The sequence below is a fragment of the Sander lucioperca genome, chromosome 14, assembly GCF_008315115.2.
Source record: "Sander lucioperca isolate FBNREF2018 chromosome 14, SLUC_FBN_1.2, whole genome shotgun sequence".
Lineage (NCBI taxonomy): Eukaryota > Metazoa > Chordata > Actinopteri > Perciformes > Percidae > Sander > Sander lucioperca.
This window is the reverse complement of record NC_050186.1, coordinates 11,404,839-11,420,901: the sequence shown is the minus strand read 5'-3', so window position 1 is coordinate 11,420,901 and position 16,063 is coordinate 11,404,839. Positions and strand designations below refer to the sequence as shown.

Sequence of the window (16,063 nt, the reverse complement as noted above, 5' to 3'; positions counted from 1 at the left end):
GGTTTCATTAACTACTAATAGTACTACTAATAGTATCGGTATCAGTCTCTAAAAACCAGTATCGGTCGATCTCTAGCAGTCCTAATGAAATGTGGAACTGACTCTGTCTCCTTGTTTTCAGTGTCCCCTGCAGCAGAGCGGCTGCGCCACATCCTGGGGGAGGATGACAACACCCCGACACCCACAATATTCACCGAGATGGACACACTGCAGAACGAGGGCGGCGAAATAGAGTGGAAAGAGTCTGCGAGGTACACACACAAAACACGCAGGCACCCGAGGGCCAGAGCTTTCATTAGTTTAGGATTTGGGGTCACCTTTGACGGGATTTAGAGGGAGAAGGTTGAGACATCACAGGACTTCAGCACTACATGTGATTAAAGCTACAGATTGAATTAAACAACGGCACCCTGCTGGGCAGCGGTGGGAGAAGTATTCAGATCCTTAAGTACTGATACCACACTGTAGAAATACTCTGTTACAAGTAAAAGTCCTGCATTATAAATGTTACTCAAGTAAAAGTCTGTATCATCAGGAAAAATTACTTAACCCTTGTGATGTCTTCCCGTCGACCATGCAACTTTTTGTTGTTCTGGGTGAAAATTCAAACTTTTTTTCAACTTTTTGGACGTCTTTTTCGACACTTTTGTTGCTTTTCCACCGATGTTTTTGTCACTTTTTCCGCAACGTTTTTTTTCTGCATCTTTTGACGTTTTTGTGTCTTTTCTTCCCCACATTTTTGAAGCTTTTCCCGACATTTTTGTCACTTTTTTCAACGTTCTTTTGTAAAAAAAGAAATTCAAATGCTATGAAATTGAATAAAACTTGTGGAGAGCATTGTAGGGAGCAATCCACGTTATTTCATTTGAAAATTTGGTTGAAAGAAACCCAAATTTCTGATATAGAAACATTTTGAAAATGGGTCAAATTTGACCCGAGAACAACAGGAAAGGTTAAAGTATTAAAAGTAAAAGTACTCATTGCAGAAAAATCCTCCCATTGTAGAAAGAGTAAAGGATCAACCAGTTGTGTGTTTAATGGTCTGATCATCTCAGCTGGACTTGTAGCCGTTATATTGTTGGCTAGTTTACTTTAGAATCAAACATCAGATTTTATAAACTACATGTGTTAATAATAAGTAACTAGTAACTAAAGCTGTAACAGATGAATGTAGTGGAGTAAAAAGTACAACATTTCTCTCTGAAATGTAGCGGAGTAGAAGTAGAAAGTGGCATGAAAAGAAAAGACTCAAGTAAAGTACAAGTACCTCAACATTTGGAGTGAGGTACAGTACTGGAGTAAATGTACTTAGTTACATTCCACCACTGGTGCTGGTTGACACTCCTGAACTTGAACAAATCAATCGAGTATCGAAAAATGCCTCGTCATACAATACCCAATTTCAATTCCCTAAGGAATAAATCTCATCAGTGTCAGTGAGCCAATCAGCACGCAGCTTGCTTCTATCAAGATCTAATAATGTCTGTGATTGGCTGCCTAACGTTACACGTCGTAGAAACACGCAGGAAAACCTCTACGTTACACAGAGACGGGACTCACGGAGTAGGAGCTGAAATATAAATAAAAGGATTAGTGCTGTAATGTGTGAAGTTGTAATTTATTTTTATTTTATAAAATTGGTATCGGAAAAAAGTATCGTTTAAGAACCGGTATCGAAGTCACTGTATTGGTAACGGAAATGTTTGAACGATAGGCAGCCCTAGAGCCAAGCAACTGTTAGAATAATTTACATTATCAAAGGATAGACGGAACCACCGAAGTTATATCAACGTTTAGTTTACTTGCAAGTAGAATCAGTTTACAGTACTCACAGCACAAGTACAGAAAGTGACTGCCGTAAGCCTCAAACAGTAGCTTATTTATGTGTGAAATACAATCCTAACAGAATTAATGTCGTCAGTAGTCTGTCTTGTCAGTTTAGATGTCGTCTCCTCTATCTGGTCAGACTCGATGGTGTCCCCTTTATCTAGTTAGAGAGACGCATGTTCCATCCTCGGGCCCCAGTCAAGATAGCCAATGACTCCATTAGAGATGCACCGATTACAACTTTCTAGGCCGATTCCGATTTCCGATTTTCTTTGAGTTAGACCAGCTGATACCGATTTTAGCAGATTCCGATTTCATTTTTTCTAACCACTTTACAGCACACACAAATATTTATTTTCTATCTTTTCTTTAATAGAACATTTTGCACAGAACATAGAAACATTTTTGAACACATAATGGGTCACTATAAAATAGAACTATATAAACTACTCCTGGTGTGGGAAATTCACACACATTTAAAGAGCAATGTTAGAACCATTTCCTTTTTTTCACATCCAATATCCAACTAAAGAAATGTGATTTAGGTTTTTGGTGTCGTCCCTCCACGCCCTACTTTCTCCTTGCAGGTGTTGCATATTGCAAACTTGTTATCTTCTGCACACACGCTGAAGAATTCCCAAACAGCTGACATGTTGCAGGTTAATCCACGAGGTTCCTACATGTGGGAGAATAGCGCGGACACGCGAGAGAAAGGAAAAAGAGACTTTGCTGTGGCGTCTGTGTGTGCGTGCGTCTTTGAGAACTGTAACTGGTATAACTTATGTTGTCAGTTAATTGTAGCGTTGACCGGCATGAAATCGGCATATGTCAGACTGACCTGCCAGTCGCCGGTCATGGCCGAGCACGTGAAAACCGGCCAATTCCAGTCACCGGCCAGTCTATAGGTGCATCTCTAGACTCCATGTTATCTTGTGGGGGCAAGTAGTGTTATGGTTTCTTACTATGCAAATAGTTTAATTTAACAGAGAGAGAAGAATAGTAATCACTATAATAGTATTCTATGCAAACAGTTTAATAAATAACAAGAGAGAAAGTATGTATCATAATTTTCCCTAACAGCAAGTTTCTCTCCCCCCCGTCTCTGCAGGTGGGTGAAGTTTGAGGAGAAGGTGGAGGAGGGCGGAGAGAGATGGAGCAAGCCTCATGTGTCCACGCTGACCCTCCACAGCCTGTTTGAGCTCCGGACCTGTCTGCAGACGGGAAGCATCCTGCTCGACCTGGAGGGCTACTCACTGCCTCAGATCGTGGGTGAGTCCCACTGAGATTTCTCCACTGTCATGGCCACGCTAACCTGACTCCGCCAGATGGATCGCTTGGCATTTGCTCGGCATATCCATCTGGGAACTTTCCGTTGGAGAACTTTTGGGAAGGGGCGAAAATACTGGTTAGCTGATTGGATAAACCATCTGTCTCTCACCACCCATGTTGGCAATAGACGGGCCAAATCAATCAGATCAACGATATATCAAACTCTTGCCGAAACCAGTCTGGAGAAGAGCAAAAACATCTTTTCCTCCGAGAAAAGCCTCCAGTGCCATTTTTTGCTCTTCTTTCAATGAAGGAATACTTTCTAATTCGGATAAAACTTGCGCGATAGCTACGCTCATCTCATCCGTGGAAGCCGCCATGCTGTTTAGACTGAACAGTCGCTTCTCGTTGCGTCAGTGTCACACCTAAACCCGCCTCAAAACCAACGCTGATTGGTCGGTCGTTTGGCGAACGGCTCCAAATTTTCTCTGTCTCAAGATGCCAGACTGATCTGCGAGTGGAAAACTGGAGCTCGCGAGATCAGGACGGTCTCACGAGGCTAATGGCCACGGTTTCCCCCAGAAAACTTGTGTTTTTTGTTTTTTTTACGAGGGCCTGGCTCGAGCCAGTCACAGACTGACGGCCTTAGAGTTTCTGCGATAACAGAATCATGGAAGGAATCGCAAAATTGAGAGTTTGAAAAAGCTACAAGACAGATTCCACAGGGCCCTACATTAAAGCTATGTCCCAGTTCAGGGGCTGCAGCCTTTCGGATGGTTGCATTCGTAGACCGATTGCGTCACACCGGCGCGACGAAGGCTGTCCCATTTCATTACGAAGGCTCCTTCAAATGCGGCCCACAAATGCGACACCCTTTTACAGAATTCGGAGGACCCAACTGTTGTATCCTTCGGTAGCCCCGGGATTCCCAGCATTCATTTCGGCATTCAATCAGAAGCACAGGCAAACGCTAACAACCAATATTGTGTTTTTTTACAATTTTCGTCTGTTATTTCATTATTAAATTCACTTCTGAGAATGTTTTAGACGAGGAATGAACTGTTTAGATGTCAAATATAGGCACTGTATTTTTACAAATGTTTACCATGTGAAGCACTTTGTGACTTTGTCTGTAAAAGGTGCTATATCAAATAAATGTATTATTGTTATATTATTATATTCAACAACGGTATCACATATTTTCCTCATATCGTGCAGCCCTAGTTCAATCCATGCAGAATCCCCTTTATGTGTTCATGTGAATTCAACTGGGCTCTGAACTCTGACTCCAGATGAGATCGTGGATCGGCAGATAGCTGATGGTCTCATTCCTCCGGATCTGAAGGAGAAGATCAGCTTCGTGTTGCTCAGGAAGCACCGTCACCAGACCAAGAAACCCATCCACCGCTCGCTGGCAGACATCGGAAAGTCCTCCAGCGCTGCATCCAGTGAGTTTGTGCGCCGTTTGTGTTTTACTTTCCAACCACCAGTCACCAAAAGCGATCAAACTTTCTAATTCAAATCCCGATGCTTCCTTTTGTTTTCTGCCCCGATGATCACCGCCTGTTACACCTTTGCTCGTAAAAATCACCTCCTCTGTGCTCATCGTTTTCACATCTGCTGCTGCTGCTGCTGCTGCTCTGTCAGACCGCAGTCCTCAGGTTAATCTGAAATATAGCACTAATTCAGCTTCTGGGATCCACCACTCCACAGAAGACCTACACTCTCGGCAGCCAAGCAGTCTTAGCCGCCTGCGTGAGTCTGAACGCACCACACAAACACACAAACAAACACACACACACACAGACAAAGTTCTTCCTATTTTTTACCTACACTCCAGTAAGAGCATGTGAACCGAGCGGAGGGTGAGAATTTCCATTCCTCGCGCACAGAGCTGTACGTTTGCCCCGCTCAAATCACTCACCGCTCGCTGCAAAAAAAGAAAAAAACGGCGTTGTATTTTAAAGAGGTCAGTGTAACGCTTATCAGTTCAATTTTCTAAGTACAAACGGACATTTGGAAAAACAGAAAAATGCGGGGCGTAGCTAGGAGGAACGAGGGAGAGAATACCATTGCAGTATTGAATAATTGGAGCCCAGACGCAATTTTGTAATTTTCTCAATTTCTGATGAAAACAGAAAATTGGAAAAACAGGTTAAAGATCCAATTTTTTAATTTGTCAAGGCGGAAAAAAATTAGAAATTGGATATTGGAACCCATTTTTCTGTTTTTCCAAATGTCCGTTTGTGCTTAGAAGATTTTACTGATAAGCGTTACACTGACCTAAAGAGCCCCTGTTACTGTATACTCATTAGCTGCATCATGTATGTACTCTTGGGGTCTCCTAGAATAGGTTTACATGCTTTGATGTTCAAAAAACATATTTCTCATACTGCCCATTGCTGCAGCTCCTCTGTCTGAAACCCTCAGGGCCCTATCTTGCAGCCGGCTCAGGGCAGCGCAAAGCCTGACGCAAGTTTCTTTGCTAGTTTAGCCCACGGCGTTTAAATAGCAAATGCACCTGCGCCCATCTGTGCACCCTTGGGCGTGCTGGTCTCGCGCCATTGACCAACAGAAACCTGGTCTAAAGTCAATAACGCAGCATTTCATTGTTATTTTAAGAGCGCGTTAGTGAAATGCGCCTAGGCTCGTGCACAGCGCGCGCACACTATGCTTGTTACACACAGCGATCAGGCACGTATGTACGCTTCGCGGGCTATACACTTACGCGCCCGGTGTGTTTTCACTGTAAGCCTCTCACGTGGTTTCATTTAAATAACTGTTCATACTTGTAGTACGTTTACTTAAAAACGTAACCCAACACAAGCGGTGAAGAAAAAGTTACACACAAACATAATCTGCTTTGTGAATATTTTTCAAAAGAAGAAAATAAAGCCGTCAACACATTTTTTGGGCCTTTATGACACTCACAATGTGTTTTGGCAAGAAACATTGCATGTAAACATAACTTCTAAGGAGGATTTCGAGTGCAGGACTTTTTATTCTAATAGAGTATTTTAACATGGTCCTATTGAGTACTTCTTCCACCGATACACACTCAACATTTGCAGCTATTGACCTAAATTTCAAACTCTCTCACTTCCTTAACTTTTCTGCTTATTCTTTTTTTTTTTTTTTAACACACAATAATAACTGATCCCAGCTAACTCCCTGCTGCTGCATGATTTCAACACTTGGGATGGCTTAGAGCACACGTGTCAAACTCAAGGCCCGCGGGCCAAATCCGGCCCCTTGCTAATTTTGATCCGGCCCCTATATACATTTAGGTTCACAATACATTTTGGCCCACCTAATTTTTGTCACTTTTCGCAACGTTTTTTTGGACATTTTTGATGCTTTTTCCAAACGTTTTTGGCATTTTCTTCGACGTTTTTGTCGACCAAACCGTAAGTGAGAAGACTATATGAGACATGCAATAATACAGTCAAAGATATTTGACTTTTCCCATGATATAAAAGCAATAAACTCTATGTCTGGCCCTTGATGTGATTCTCATTTTCTAGTGTGGCTATTAGGGGAGTTGAGTTTGACACCCTGGCTTAGTGTGTGTAACTACTCACTATGAATACAATGTGTTGGTCATATTGTACGTTTACTTAAGAGATCATGGTCATATTGTGTGCACCTCGGCTAATTTCTTTCGTGAATCTAACTGGGTGAAAAGGATTAGGAAAGGCTCTGTGTGGTATGTTCTTGTTCTCTCTTTGTTCAATTTCATTTGTTCCCAAATCTGCTTTGAGAAAGAAAAAGGTAAAAAAAAGGGGGAAATGAGTCATTAAAATATAATCCCCCCGCAGAAACAACTTTTCATTGTGAAATTCTGGCACACATTGCAGACTTACAACCTTTTTAATTGGATGAAATTTGCATTTGTTTACTCGGCTATTAATGAACTCACTGAGAAACTTGTTTTTTTAAACCTAGGATGGCAAATTGTGTGTTTAAAAATATCAAATACAAGTGTGTGTGGTTAATTTGCAGGTCAAGCCCAGAGCCGAAGCATGAACGATATTTCGGACACGCCAAGCACAGACCAGGTAACTGTTATGTTCAATATTAAGTGTGTGTGTGTGTGTGTGTGTGTGTGTGTGTGTGTGTGTGTGTGTGTGTGGGTGCTTTTGTAGGGTTCAGCGTCCACTAGTCTATATCCTTGACGTTCCACTTCCGGGATTGCGGCTTTTCTCCGGCTCTTAGCACCGCCCAAGGCAATTGTGATTGGTTTAAAGAAAGGCCAATAAACCAGAGCATGTTTTCCTCTCATCCCCGAATCCTATGAGGAGTAGCCAGACCCTCCTCCAGCACGCTTTTGGAGGAGGCACGGGACACACCGAACAGACTCGAGTCACGGACCTCACCAGACGGTCCGACGCCCGATTTTCGGGCTGGTGTGTCTTCTCTCGTAGGTTTACAGCGTTATTCTGAGTACTAAGGCTTAGCATACTTTACATTTATATTCTCTATTCTTATTGTCAACAAATCGCTTTGTCTCTCAATACCTCATAGGTGTAATTTACGGGGGGATAGGGGGGTTACAACTCCTGGCTTACTCCAACGTTTTTGTTGCTTTTCTCTGAGTTTTTGTCGCCTTTTTCGAGACACTTTTTTCAACGTTTTGGTTTCGCCTTTTTTTATTTTATTTTATTTATTTTTTTTACAATTTTGTTGCTTTTTCCGATTTGTCGCCTTTTGACATTTTTGTCTCCTTTTTTTTTTTTTTCGACAACTTTTCCGATGTTTTTTTTAAATGCGTGCAGACATGTCCCATAGTTGGAGATCTCAAAAGAAACTCTACTTTGTGGGAAACTATGTCTTAATTTGTAGAAATACTTTAAAGCAACTAGCAACATTGGAACTACTGTAGTTCCAATGAGACAACCTGCAGGGGGACCGAAGAGGAAAAAGTTACATAGTGTTGCTTTAAATCCAACTTATATACACATCAGAATCAAAATCCATCCATCCATCTTTGTCTGCTTATCCGGGGTCAGGGTCACGGTCGCGGGGGTAGCAGCTCCAGCAGGGGACCCCAAACTTCCCTTTCCCGAGCCACATTAACCAGCTCGGACTGGGGGATCCCAAGGCGTTCCCAGGCCAGGGTGGAGATATAATCCCTCCACCTATGGTGGATTGGGCAAAATTACATCTCAATGCGTCCAATGAGATGCACACTACTGTTTATTTACACAAAAGTACGTTGAACGATAGTATACATGTTGAACGTGTAGTGCAGAGGACGAGATTTTAGACGCAACCCAATTCTCAGAGCCCAGGCTGAGATAACTCCGATGACATCACTATGACATCATCTAGGGCTGTGCAATTAATCAAATTTGAATGGCGGTTACGATTTTGGCTCCTCGAACGATCACAAAAACAAATGTAATCGAGAACAACGTTATTATTTTGATTTGTTTAACTGTTTCCCCCGTTTTTAAACTTGAATAAATGCAACAGCTTTCCAAAAGTCAACCAGTCATTGTGTTAAATAATTGCGATTTCAATACTTGACCATAATCGAGAAGCCCTAGCACCATCAGGGTAATTTCCCCGGACTTTCTCAGACAAAGCTCCTCCAGAGTGACGTTTTTAAACGTTGAGAAGTTCTTCTCGTGACAAGTAAACTGAACCTTTTATGTGTAAAAAAAATAATTCCCCATTTAATATCTGCATATTAAACATATTCAGCTGTGCCTTTACACGGTCACCCTGTGAGCTTTTATTGATTTATAATCAGCTAATATCCTGTTGCCTTTGGGAGAATAACGATTATTTCAGTTGTGTGCACAGATAACAGATGGCATGAAGTGAAATATCCCTCTCTATTTATAGGTGTGAGTCTGAGGGTGTTTTGTTTTTTGCATGTTGCTTTTTTTTAATTTGAAATAGGAACAGATGCTAAGACATAGACATTTGTGCAACAAATCTCCAATGTACAGCATCACAGCATTTACTGTATAGCTATTGCTAATTTCCAATGCCCGTCCCTAAAAGGGCTTTTAAACAGTCATAAAAACAAATTGCCCATATTATGAAAAAAATCACTTTTTCTGGGATTTGGGGAGTTATTTTGTGTCTCTGGTGCTTCCACACGCATACAAACTGAAAAAACCATCCATGCTGTTTAGAGTGAGATACGGTTTCTGAATGTGTCCTGCCTTCAGTCTCCGGGTGAGCTGGTCAAAATCTGCACGGCTTTCTACGTAACTAGCCAAAATGAGATTGCTAACTGGCAAAACACTGCTACAACTCACACTAGTTCACCATAATCTACAAACTAACTACTTCCATGTCACTGTTCTGCTAATCCTGCCTTGTACTACTGAAGTTGGAGAAACAGCTAGCTAGCTGATGTAGTCCTTACCTAGCTACTGGGCATGTGCGACTCCCAACAAAGATGTTACAGCAGTGAGAGGTCTCACTCTGTAGCTAAAACAGAGAGCTCAACACACAGGGTGAAAAGAGGAGCTGCAGCAGTGTGCAGTACAACAAAAATATGGTTCATACAGTGTATTGCCCACTGTATGAATGTTTTGCTCAGACAGAAAATCATTCATTTACAATAAAAGTATACGTTACAGATCCACTGGCCTGTAATGGTTGCACCATGTCACAGAGAGCCTGAGGAGCCCGTTCATGGAGGCACTTCCAGATGAGATTGGAATTTGCAAATGCAATTTAGTTGTCAAATCTTAACATGTTCATATGTCTCCGGACGTGACAATGATGTGATCTGGTTGGCCTTTTGCCCAATATTTTTAATGCATGATTTTGTGTTTGTGTGTAAAACACAAACACAAAGTTGAGGCTTGTTTTACGTGGAGGCACACAGAGTCATCAGAACTTGTTAATCCCTCTAATCCACACAGCCTGGTAGCTGTTGAGTTGTGTTTGTGCATGTGCCTGCATGCGGGTTTCTACTTATGAGCGTGTGTTAGTGTGCAGATTTCTAAGCTTCTGTTGTTTCTCTGAGCTTAATTGTTATTATTTGTTCACAGAAGCTGGCACGGCACCTCCATCTTTCTTTGAGACGACCAATATGCACGCTCATACAGTACAAGTACAAGACGTCGTAACATGTACTGTGATGCCTACTAGGGGGAGACAGATGGCAACTGAAATGGATTATTCTTTAAAGGGTTATTTTGGGGGTTTTCAACCGGGACCCTATTTTCCTATGTTTTTTGTGTGTGAGTGATTGATAGGAACAACAATCTTTGAAATTGGTCCAGTATTAAGTTGTAAGTCGCTGTAACCGGCAGCCACAGCCCGGGCGGCAATGTAACCCTATGGGGAATATGTGCATCGTCAATTTGGTCCACTAAAAGTTCTGTTTTCACCGCTGACAGGCTCAGATCATTATTCCAAGTGTCTGACAACATTATGGAAAGGATCCCTTCAGAGATAGACCTTTAAAACCTCTTTGAGACCTTTCTGTTTAACCAGAAACAGCTCTGAAGTCGCTAGTGCTAAACCCACCAGACTCCATTTAAAAAAGCAATACTTTTAGCGTGTATAGAGCCAACATATTTTCACATTTAAATCAGTAAACTATGTGTTTTTTTCAACCAAAACTAGAGTAGTGATGGTTGGAAAAGTGGAAAGAGGACCCAAAACGGCTTTTCATAGTTTTATTTTGTTTCTGTTGACTTTGAATGAAGTGAATTTTGCAATGCTAAAACTACTGTTTATTTACATGGAGTCTGGTGGGTGTAACGAACGCAATTTGACGGATGTTTTTACTTTTTAACAGAAAGGTCGACATCCTTAGAAATCCTTTCCATAATGTTGTCAGACACTTAGAATATTAATCTGAGTCTGTCAGTGGCAAAACGAGCACTTTTGTGAAGGTAAATACAAGCTGGACAATCGCCCTATTAACTTACATTGTAGCTTGTTTTGCCGCTGCCGACTGCAGCGATCTCTCTTAATACTGGACCAATGTCAAAGATTGTTGTTTCCATCAGTCACTTAGACACAAAAACATAGGAACATAGGGTCCAGGTTGAAAAAAACAGTAGTTACCCTTTAATTAGTCAATAGCGTGAGAGATTAAAATGTCTTGTTTGTGGTTTCTTAGGACCAAGAAGTTGTGGGAGAGTGAATGAGGACCAGTTGTTGAGTTGACTCCGAAAGCCGCATTAACAGATTATGAGGAGATTTTAATTTAAGCACCCACCACTCCGCTGCCACGTGTTTTCTTGGTTCAGAGGAGGAGGGCCCCGGATACTGTGGAAAACATGTGCTGAGTACACAGCCACCCAAACAACTCTGTGAGGTTGAAACCCAAATTGAAAGATGCATAAAAGTTGTGGTCAAACGTTTGTTTTTGATCCTAACTAGTCACGGTGCAGTCTATATATCGACGACGTTCCACTTCGGGGATTGTTCCTGTGCCGTCGGATATTCCACTGGATGTCCCTCTTTTCGGCCCGATGTCCGTCCCCTTCCTCTTTCTTTGTGTTGGCGTTCTAACCTCCGGTGGATTTGTGAGGACTATGGTTAACTGCTCCTCAGATCTCTGCAGGGTAAATCCAGACAGCTAGCTAGACTATCTGTCCAATCTGAGTTTTCTGTTTTCACCCTCCAAATCGTATACAAACTGGGAACTATATTCTAAGAAGGTGAAGCACTGCTACTCTCTGCTACTTGGGCGGAGTGATTTGCTCGCAGCACCTGAGAAGCTACGTGGTGAGGAGCAGAGAGTTTGCCTGGAGTTAGCGCGAATCACTCCGCCCAAGTAGCAGAAGTAGCAGTGCTTCGCCTTCTGAGAATATAGTTCCCAGTATGTATACAGTTAGAAGATGGCTGTGTCTCATGTGACCTTGTTATTTGTACACGCTGTGACTATACAAATCACAACATGTAAATAGGAACATGTTGGAGTTATTTTGTCACTTATTGGGAGCAGTAGGCTAGATGGAGCCGGTTACCTCCAGGATCTGTGCTAAGCTAGGCTAGATGGAGCCGGTTACCTCCAGGATCTGTGCTAAGCTAGGCTAGCGGTGGGTGCGTCAGACAGAGTTACGACACACACGGAGATGAGAAGGGTATGTATGGACTTATCTAACTCTGGGGGATACGGTGAATAAGACAAAGTCCCAATAAGTCGGCGTGTTTCTTTAAGTCAAGTCAAGTAGAACTTCATTTGTCCCCAAAGGAGCAATTGGTTTCGCAGCAGTGACCACACAAGATCAATACAAATACAACAATAAATAGCAAGAACAAAAAACAAAACAAATTTAAACAAATGTAAACTTAATTCCAATAAAAAAAAAAAATTAAAAAGCAATGTTCATCATGCGTGGTTGTGGTCAAGCTGTTATGACCTTATCCTATTTAAGTTTACTCATTGATATGATTTACTTTATTGGGTTGCCATGGAGGTTGGATAGTGACCCAAACCAGGCTGATATATTGAAGGTTATTACTGATTCAATGAAAAAAAAAAAAAACCTGAAGTCTGCAGAGTTTCCTATGGAAAAAGAGGCTCTGCTGACACTTAGAAAAAGATAGTTTTTAATGTTTGGTTGTTGCATTTTTTTTAATTTTTTTTTTAACGATTACTTTTTGGCCATTTTTAGGCCTTTATTGACAGGACAGCTGAAGAAATGAAAGGGGAGAGAGAGGGGGAATGACATGCAGCAAAGGCTGCGGGTTTGACTCCGACCTGCGGCCACTTTGTCGAGGAGTAAACCGCTATACAGTATATGGGCGCCTGCTCTACCAACTGAGCTATCCGGGTGCCCAGGTTGTTGCATTTTTTGTCTAAAATCCTACGTGTCATTTTCTGTATCGCGTCAGTTGATCATGGCACACATCAGCAGTTAGGGTACGGTCAGCTGCAGCGGCAACATGCCTCAAACACCTCATTTCTTCTCATGCTCCCCCTGTTTCTGTTCCTCTCTCTTCCGCCAGCTGAAGAATAAGTTCATGAAGAAGATTCCTCGGGACGCCGAAGCTTCCAATGTCCTGGTCGGCGAGGTGGATTTTCTGGACAAACCCTTTGTCTCGTTTGTACGTTTGGCTCAGGCCACCACTCTGGGAGGCCTCACCGAAGTCCCCGTACCCACAAGGTGGGTGTCTCTTATTCATTTCAGTTCAACTCAAATAACTCTATTTGTTCCCAAGGCACAATTAAAAGGCACAAATGGTAGCACATAAAAGGACAGTTCACAGACAAGGTAAAAATATGAATAAATATATAAATAAATACATGGTAATGCATTGCATTATGCTGTGCATTCTATAGTGTTAATCTAGTAAAAGTAAAATAGGTCTCCTCTTTTATCTCTCTCCATAGAGTATGTGTTTTGCATTTATAAGCCTCTCATCCTTCTGTTCTGACAGGTTTCTCTTCATCTTGCTGGGTCCTCAAGGCAAAACCAAGTCCTACAATGAGATCGGCAGAGCTATCGCTACGCTCATGGTGGACGATGTAAGTGACTGGCAGTGGTGAAAGTAGTATTCAGATAATTTACTTAAAGGGTAACTACTGTTTTTTTCAACCTGGACCCTATTTTCCTATGTTTTTGTGTCTAAGTGACTGATGTGAACAACAATCTTTGACATTGGTCCAGTATTAAGCGAGATCGCTGCAGTCGGCTGCGGTGAAACAAGCTACAATGTAAGTTAATAGGGCAATTGTACAACTTCTATTTACCTTCACAAAAGTTCTCGTTTTGCCACTGACAGACTCAGATTAATATTCTCAGTGTCTGACGACATGGAAAGGATTTCTAAGGAGGTTGACCTTTCTGTTAAAGAGTAAGATCCTTTTTTTAAACATAAAAACATCCGCAAAATTGCGTTCGCTAAACCCACCAGACTCCATGTAAATAGTAAGTAGTAATTTTAGCATCGTAAAGTACACTTCATTCAGAGTCAGCAGAAGCAAAATACAACTATGAAAAGCTGTTTTGGGTCGTCTTTCCACTTTTCCAACCATCACAACTCTAGTTTTGGTTGAAATAAACACATAGTTTACTGATTTACATGTGAAAATATGTTGGCTCTATACACGCTAAAAGTATTGCTTTTTTAAATGGAGTCTGGTGGGTTTAGCGCTAGCGATTTCAGAGCTGTTTCTGGTTAAACAGAAAGGTCTCAAAGAGGTTTTAAAGGTCTATCTCTGTAGGGATCCTTTCCATAATGTTGTCAGACACTTGGAATATTAATCTAAGCCTGTCAGTGGCAAAACGAGCACTTTTATGAAGGTAAATACAAGTTGGACAACTGTCCTATTAACTTACATTGTAGCTTGTTTCTCTGCTGCCGACTGCAGCGATCTCACTTAATACTGGACCAATGTCAAAGATTGTTGTTCCCATCAGTCACTTAGACACAAAAGTTAGGAATGTAGGGTCCAGGTTGAAAAAAACAGTAGTTACCCTTTTAGTAAAAAGTACTAATACCACGCTGTGAAAATACTCTGTTACAAGTAGAAGTCCTGCATTGAAAATGTTACTTAAAGGAACACGCCGACTTATTGGGAATTTAGCTTATTCACCGTAACCCCCAGAGTTAGACAAGTTGATACATACCCTTCTCATCTCCGTGCGTTCTGTAAGGCTGTCTGACGGCTCCAGAGGCAGCAGCCCATCACAGTACATGCAGGTGAATGGTTCCAGCAAATCTACTGCTCCCAATAAGTGACAAAATAACGCCACCATGTTCCTATTTACATGTTGTGATTTGTAGAGTCACAGCGTGTACAAAAAACAACGTAACATGAGACACAGCCATCTTCTAACCGTACACAAACCGGGAACTATATTCTCAGACAGGCTTGCTGCAAAGCAAATCATTCCGCCCAAGTACTATATTCTTCCGCCTGAGAATATAGTTCCCGGTTTGTTTACGGTTAGAAGATGGCTGTGTCTCATGTTACGTTGTTTTTTGTACACGCTGTGACTCTACAAATCACAACATGTAAATAGGAACATGTTGGAGTTATTTTGTCATTTATGGAGCCGTCAGACAGCCTTACAGAACGCACGGAGATGAGAAGGGTATGTATCAACTTGTCTAACTCTGGGGGTTACGGTGAATAAGCTAAATTCCCAATAAGTCGGCGTGTTCCTTTAAGTAAAAGTCTGTAAGTATCATCAGGAACATGTACTTAAAGTATTAAAAGTAAAAGTACTCAATGCAGAAAAATCCTTACATTAGAAACTGGAAACAATCTACTTGTAGGCCGTTATATTGTTGGCTAGTTTACTTTAGTAAAACATCAGATTTTATAAACTACGTGTATTTTGTGTGCAGGAATCTTAATGTGTAAAGTAACTAGTAACTAAAGCTGTAACAGATGAATGTAGTGGAGTAAAAAGTACAATATTTCTCTCTGAAATGTAGCGGAGTAGAAGTAGAAAGTGGCATTAAAAGAAAAGACTCAAGTAAAGTAGAAGTACCTCAACATTTGGACACAAGTACAGTACTGGAGTAAATGTACTTAGTTACATTCCACCACTGGTGACTGGCACTGTCCCACCTCCAATATACACGTTCAATTTCATTCTTTTCCCCGTCAGCTGTTTAGTGATGTTGCCTACAAAGCCCGGGACCGTGAAGACCTGATCGCGGGTGTCGATGAGTTTCTGGATGAGGTGATTGTCCTCCCTCCAGGAGAATGGGACCCAAAAATACGCATCGAACCTCCCAAGAAGGTCCCATCGGCAGAAATGAGGCATGTACATATATCGCTTAATCATATCATTAAACATCATTAACCCTCTGAGGATGAAAGACGCCCCGGTGCGTCCAAACGACGTTTGACAAAACTCCTACTCAGAAAGTGATATTACAAAATTTCATTTCAGACTTTTATGTACTATTTTTATCATATAGTACTTTGTGAGCCCAAAGACTTTGGTTAATTCATTTCAAGCACCAAAACAATTCGTACAACACATCATAAGTTAAAGGTGCCGTAGGTAGGATTGTGAAA

General features: G+C 41.6%; 1 protein-coding gene and 1 long non-coding RNA gene across 10 annotated transcripts in view; one reads left to right on the top strand and one right to left on the bottom strand.

Annotated features, from left to right (window-relative positions):
* Positions 1–16,063, top strand: part of slc4a5b (solute carrier family 4 member 5b) — a 69,734-nt gene that overhangs the window by 16,570 nt on the left and 37,101 nt on the right. For 7 of the 9 annotated variants that reach the window (XM_035991747.1, XM_035991751.1, XM_031287809.2 and 4 more), the window contains 8 exons: positions 122–251; positions 2,936–3,096; positions 4,389–4,544; positions 4,744–4,851; positions 7,099–7,154; positions 13,033–13,190; positions 13,465–13,552; positions 15,648–15,802. In XM_035991747.1, the coding sequence (XP_035847640.1) occupies positions 122–251; positions 2,936–3,096; positions 4,389–4,544; positions 4,744–4,851; positions 7,099–7,154; positions 13,033–13,190; positions 13,465–13,552; positions 15,648–15,802 (1,012 nt within the window). The remainder of the gene's footprint in view (positions 1–121; positions 252–2,935; positions 3,097–4,388; positions 4,545–4,743; positions 4,852–7,098; positions 7,155–13,032; positions 13,191–13,464; positions 13,553–15,647; positions 15,803–16,063) is intronic. The other 2 variants (XM_031287810.2, XM_035991748.1) reach the window with 2 other exon arrangements.
* Positions 5,414–15,960, bottom strand: LOC118493113. Its single transcript, XR_004895075.1, has 3 exons — positions 15,948–15,960; positions 14,212–14,219; positions 5,414–5,482 (listed from the first exon to the last, which is right to left on the bottom strand). It is a non-coding gene; the product is annotated as an uncharacterized LOC118493113 (long non-coding RNA).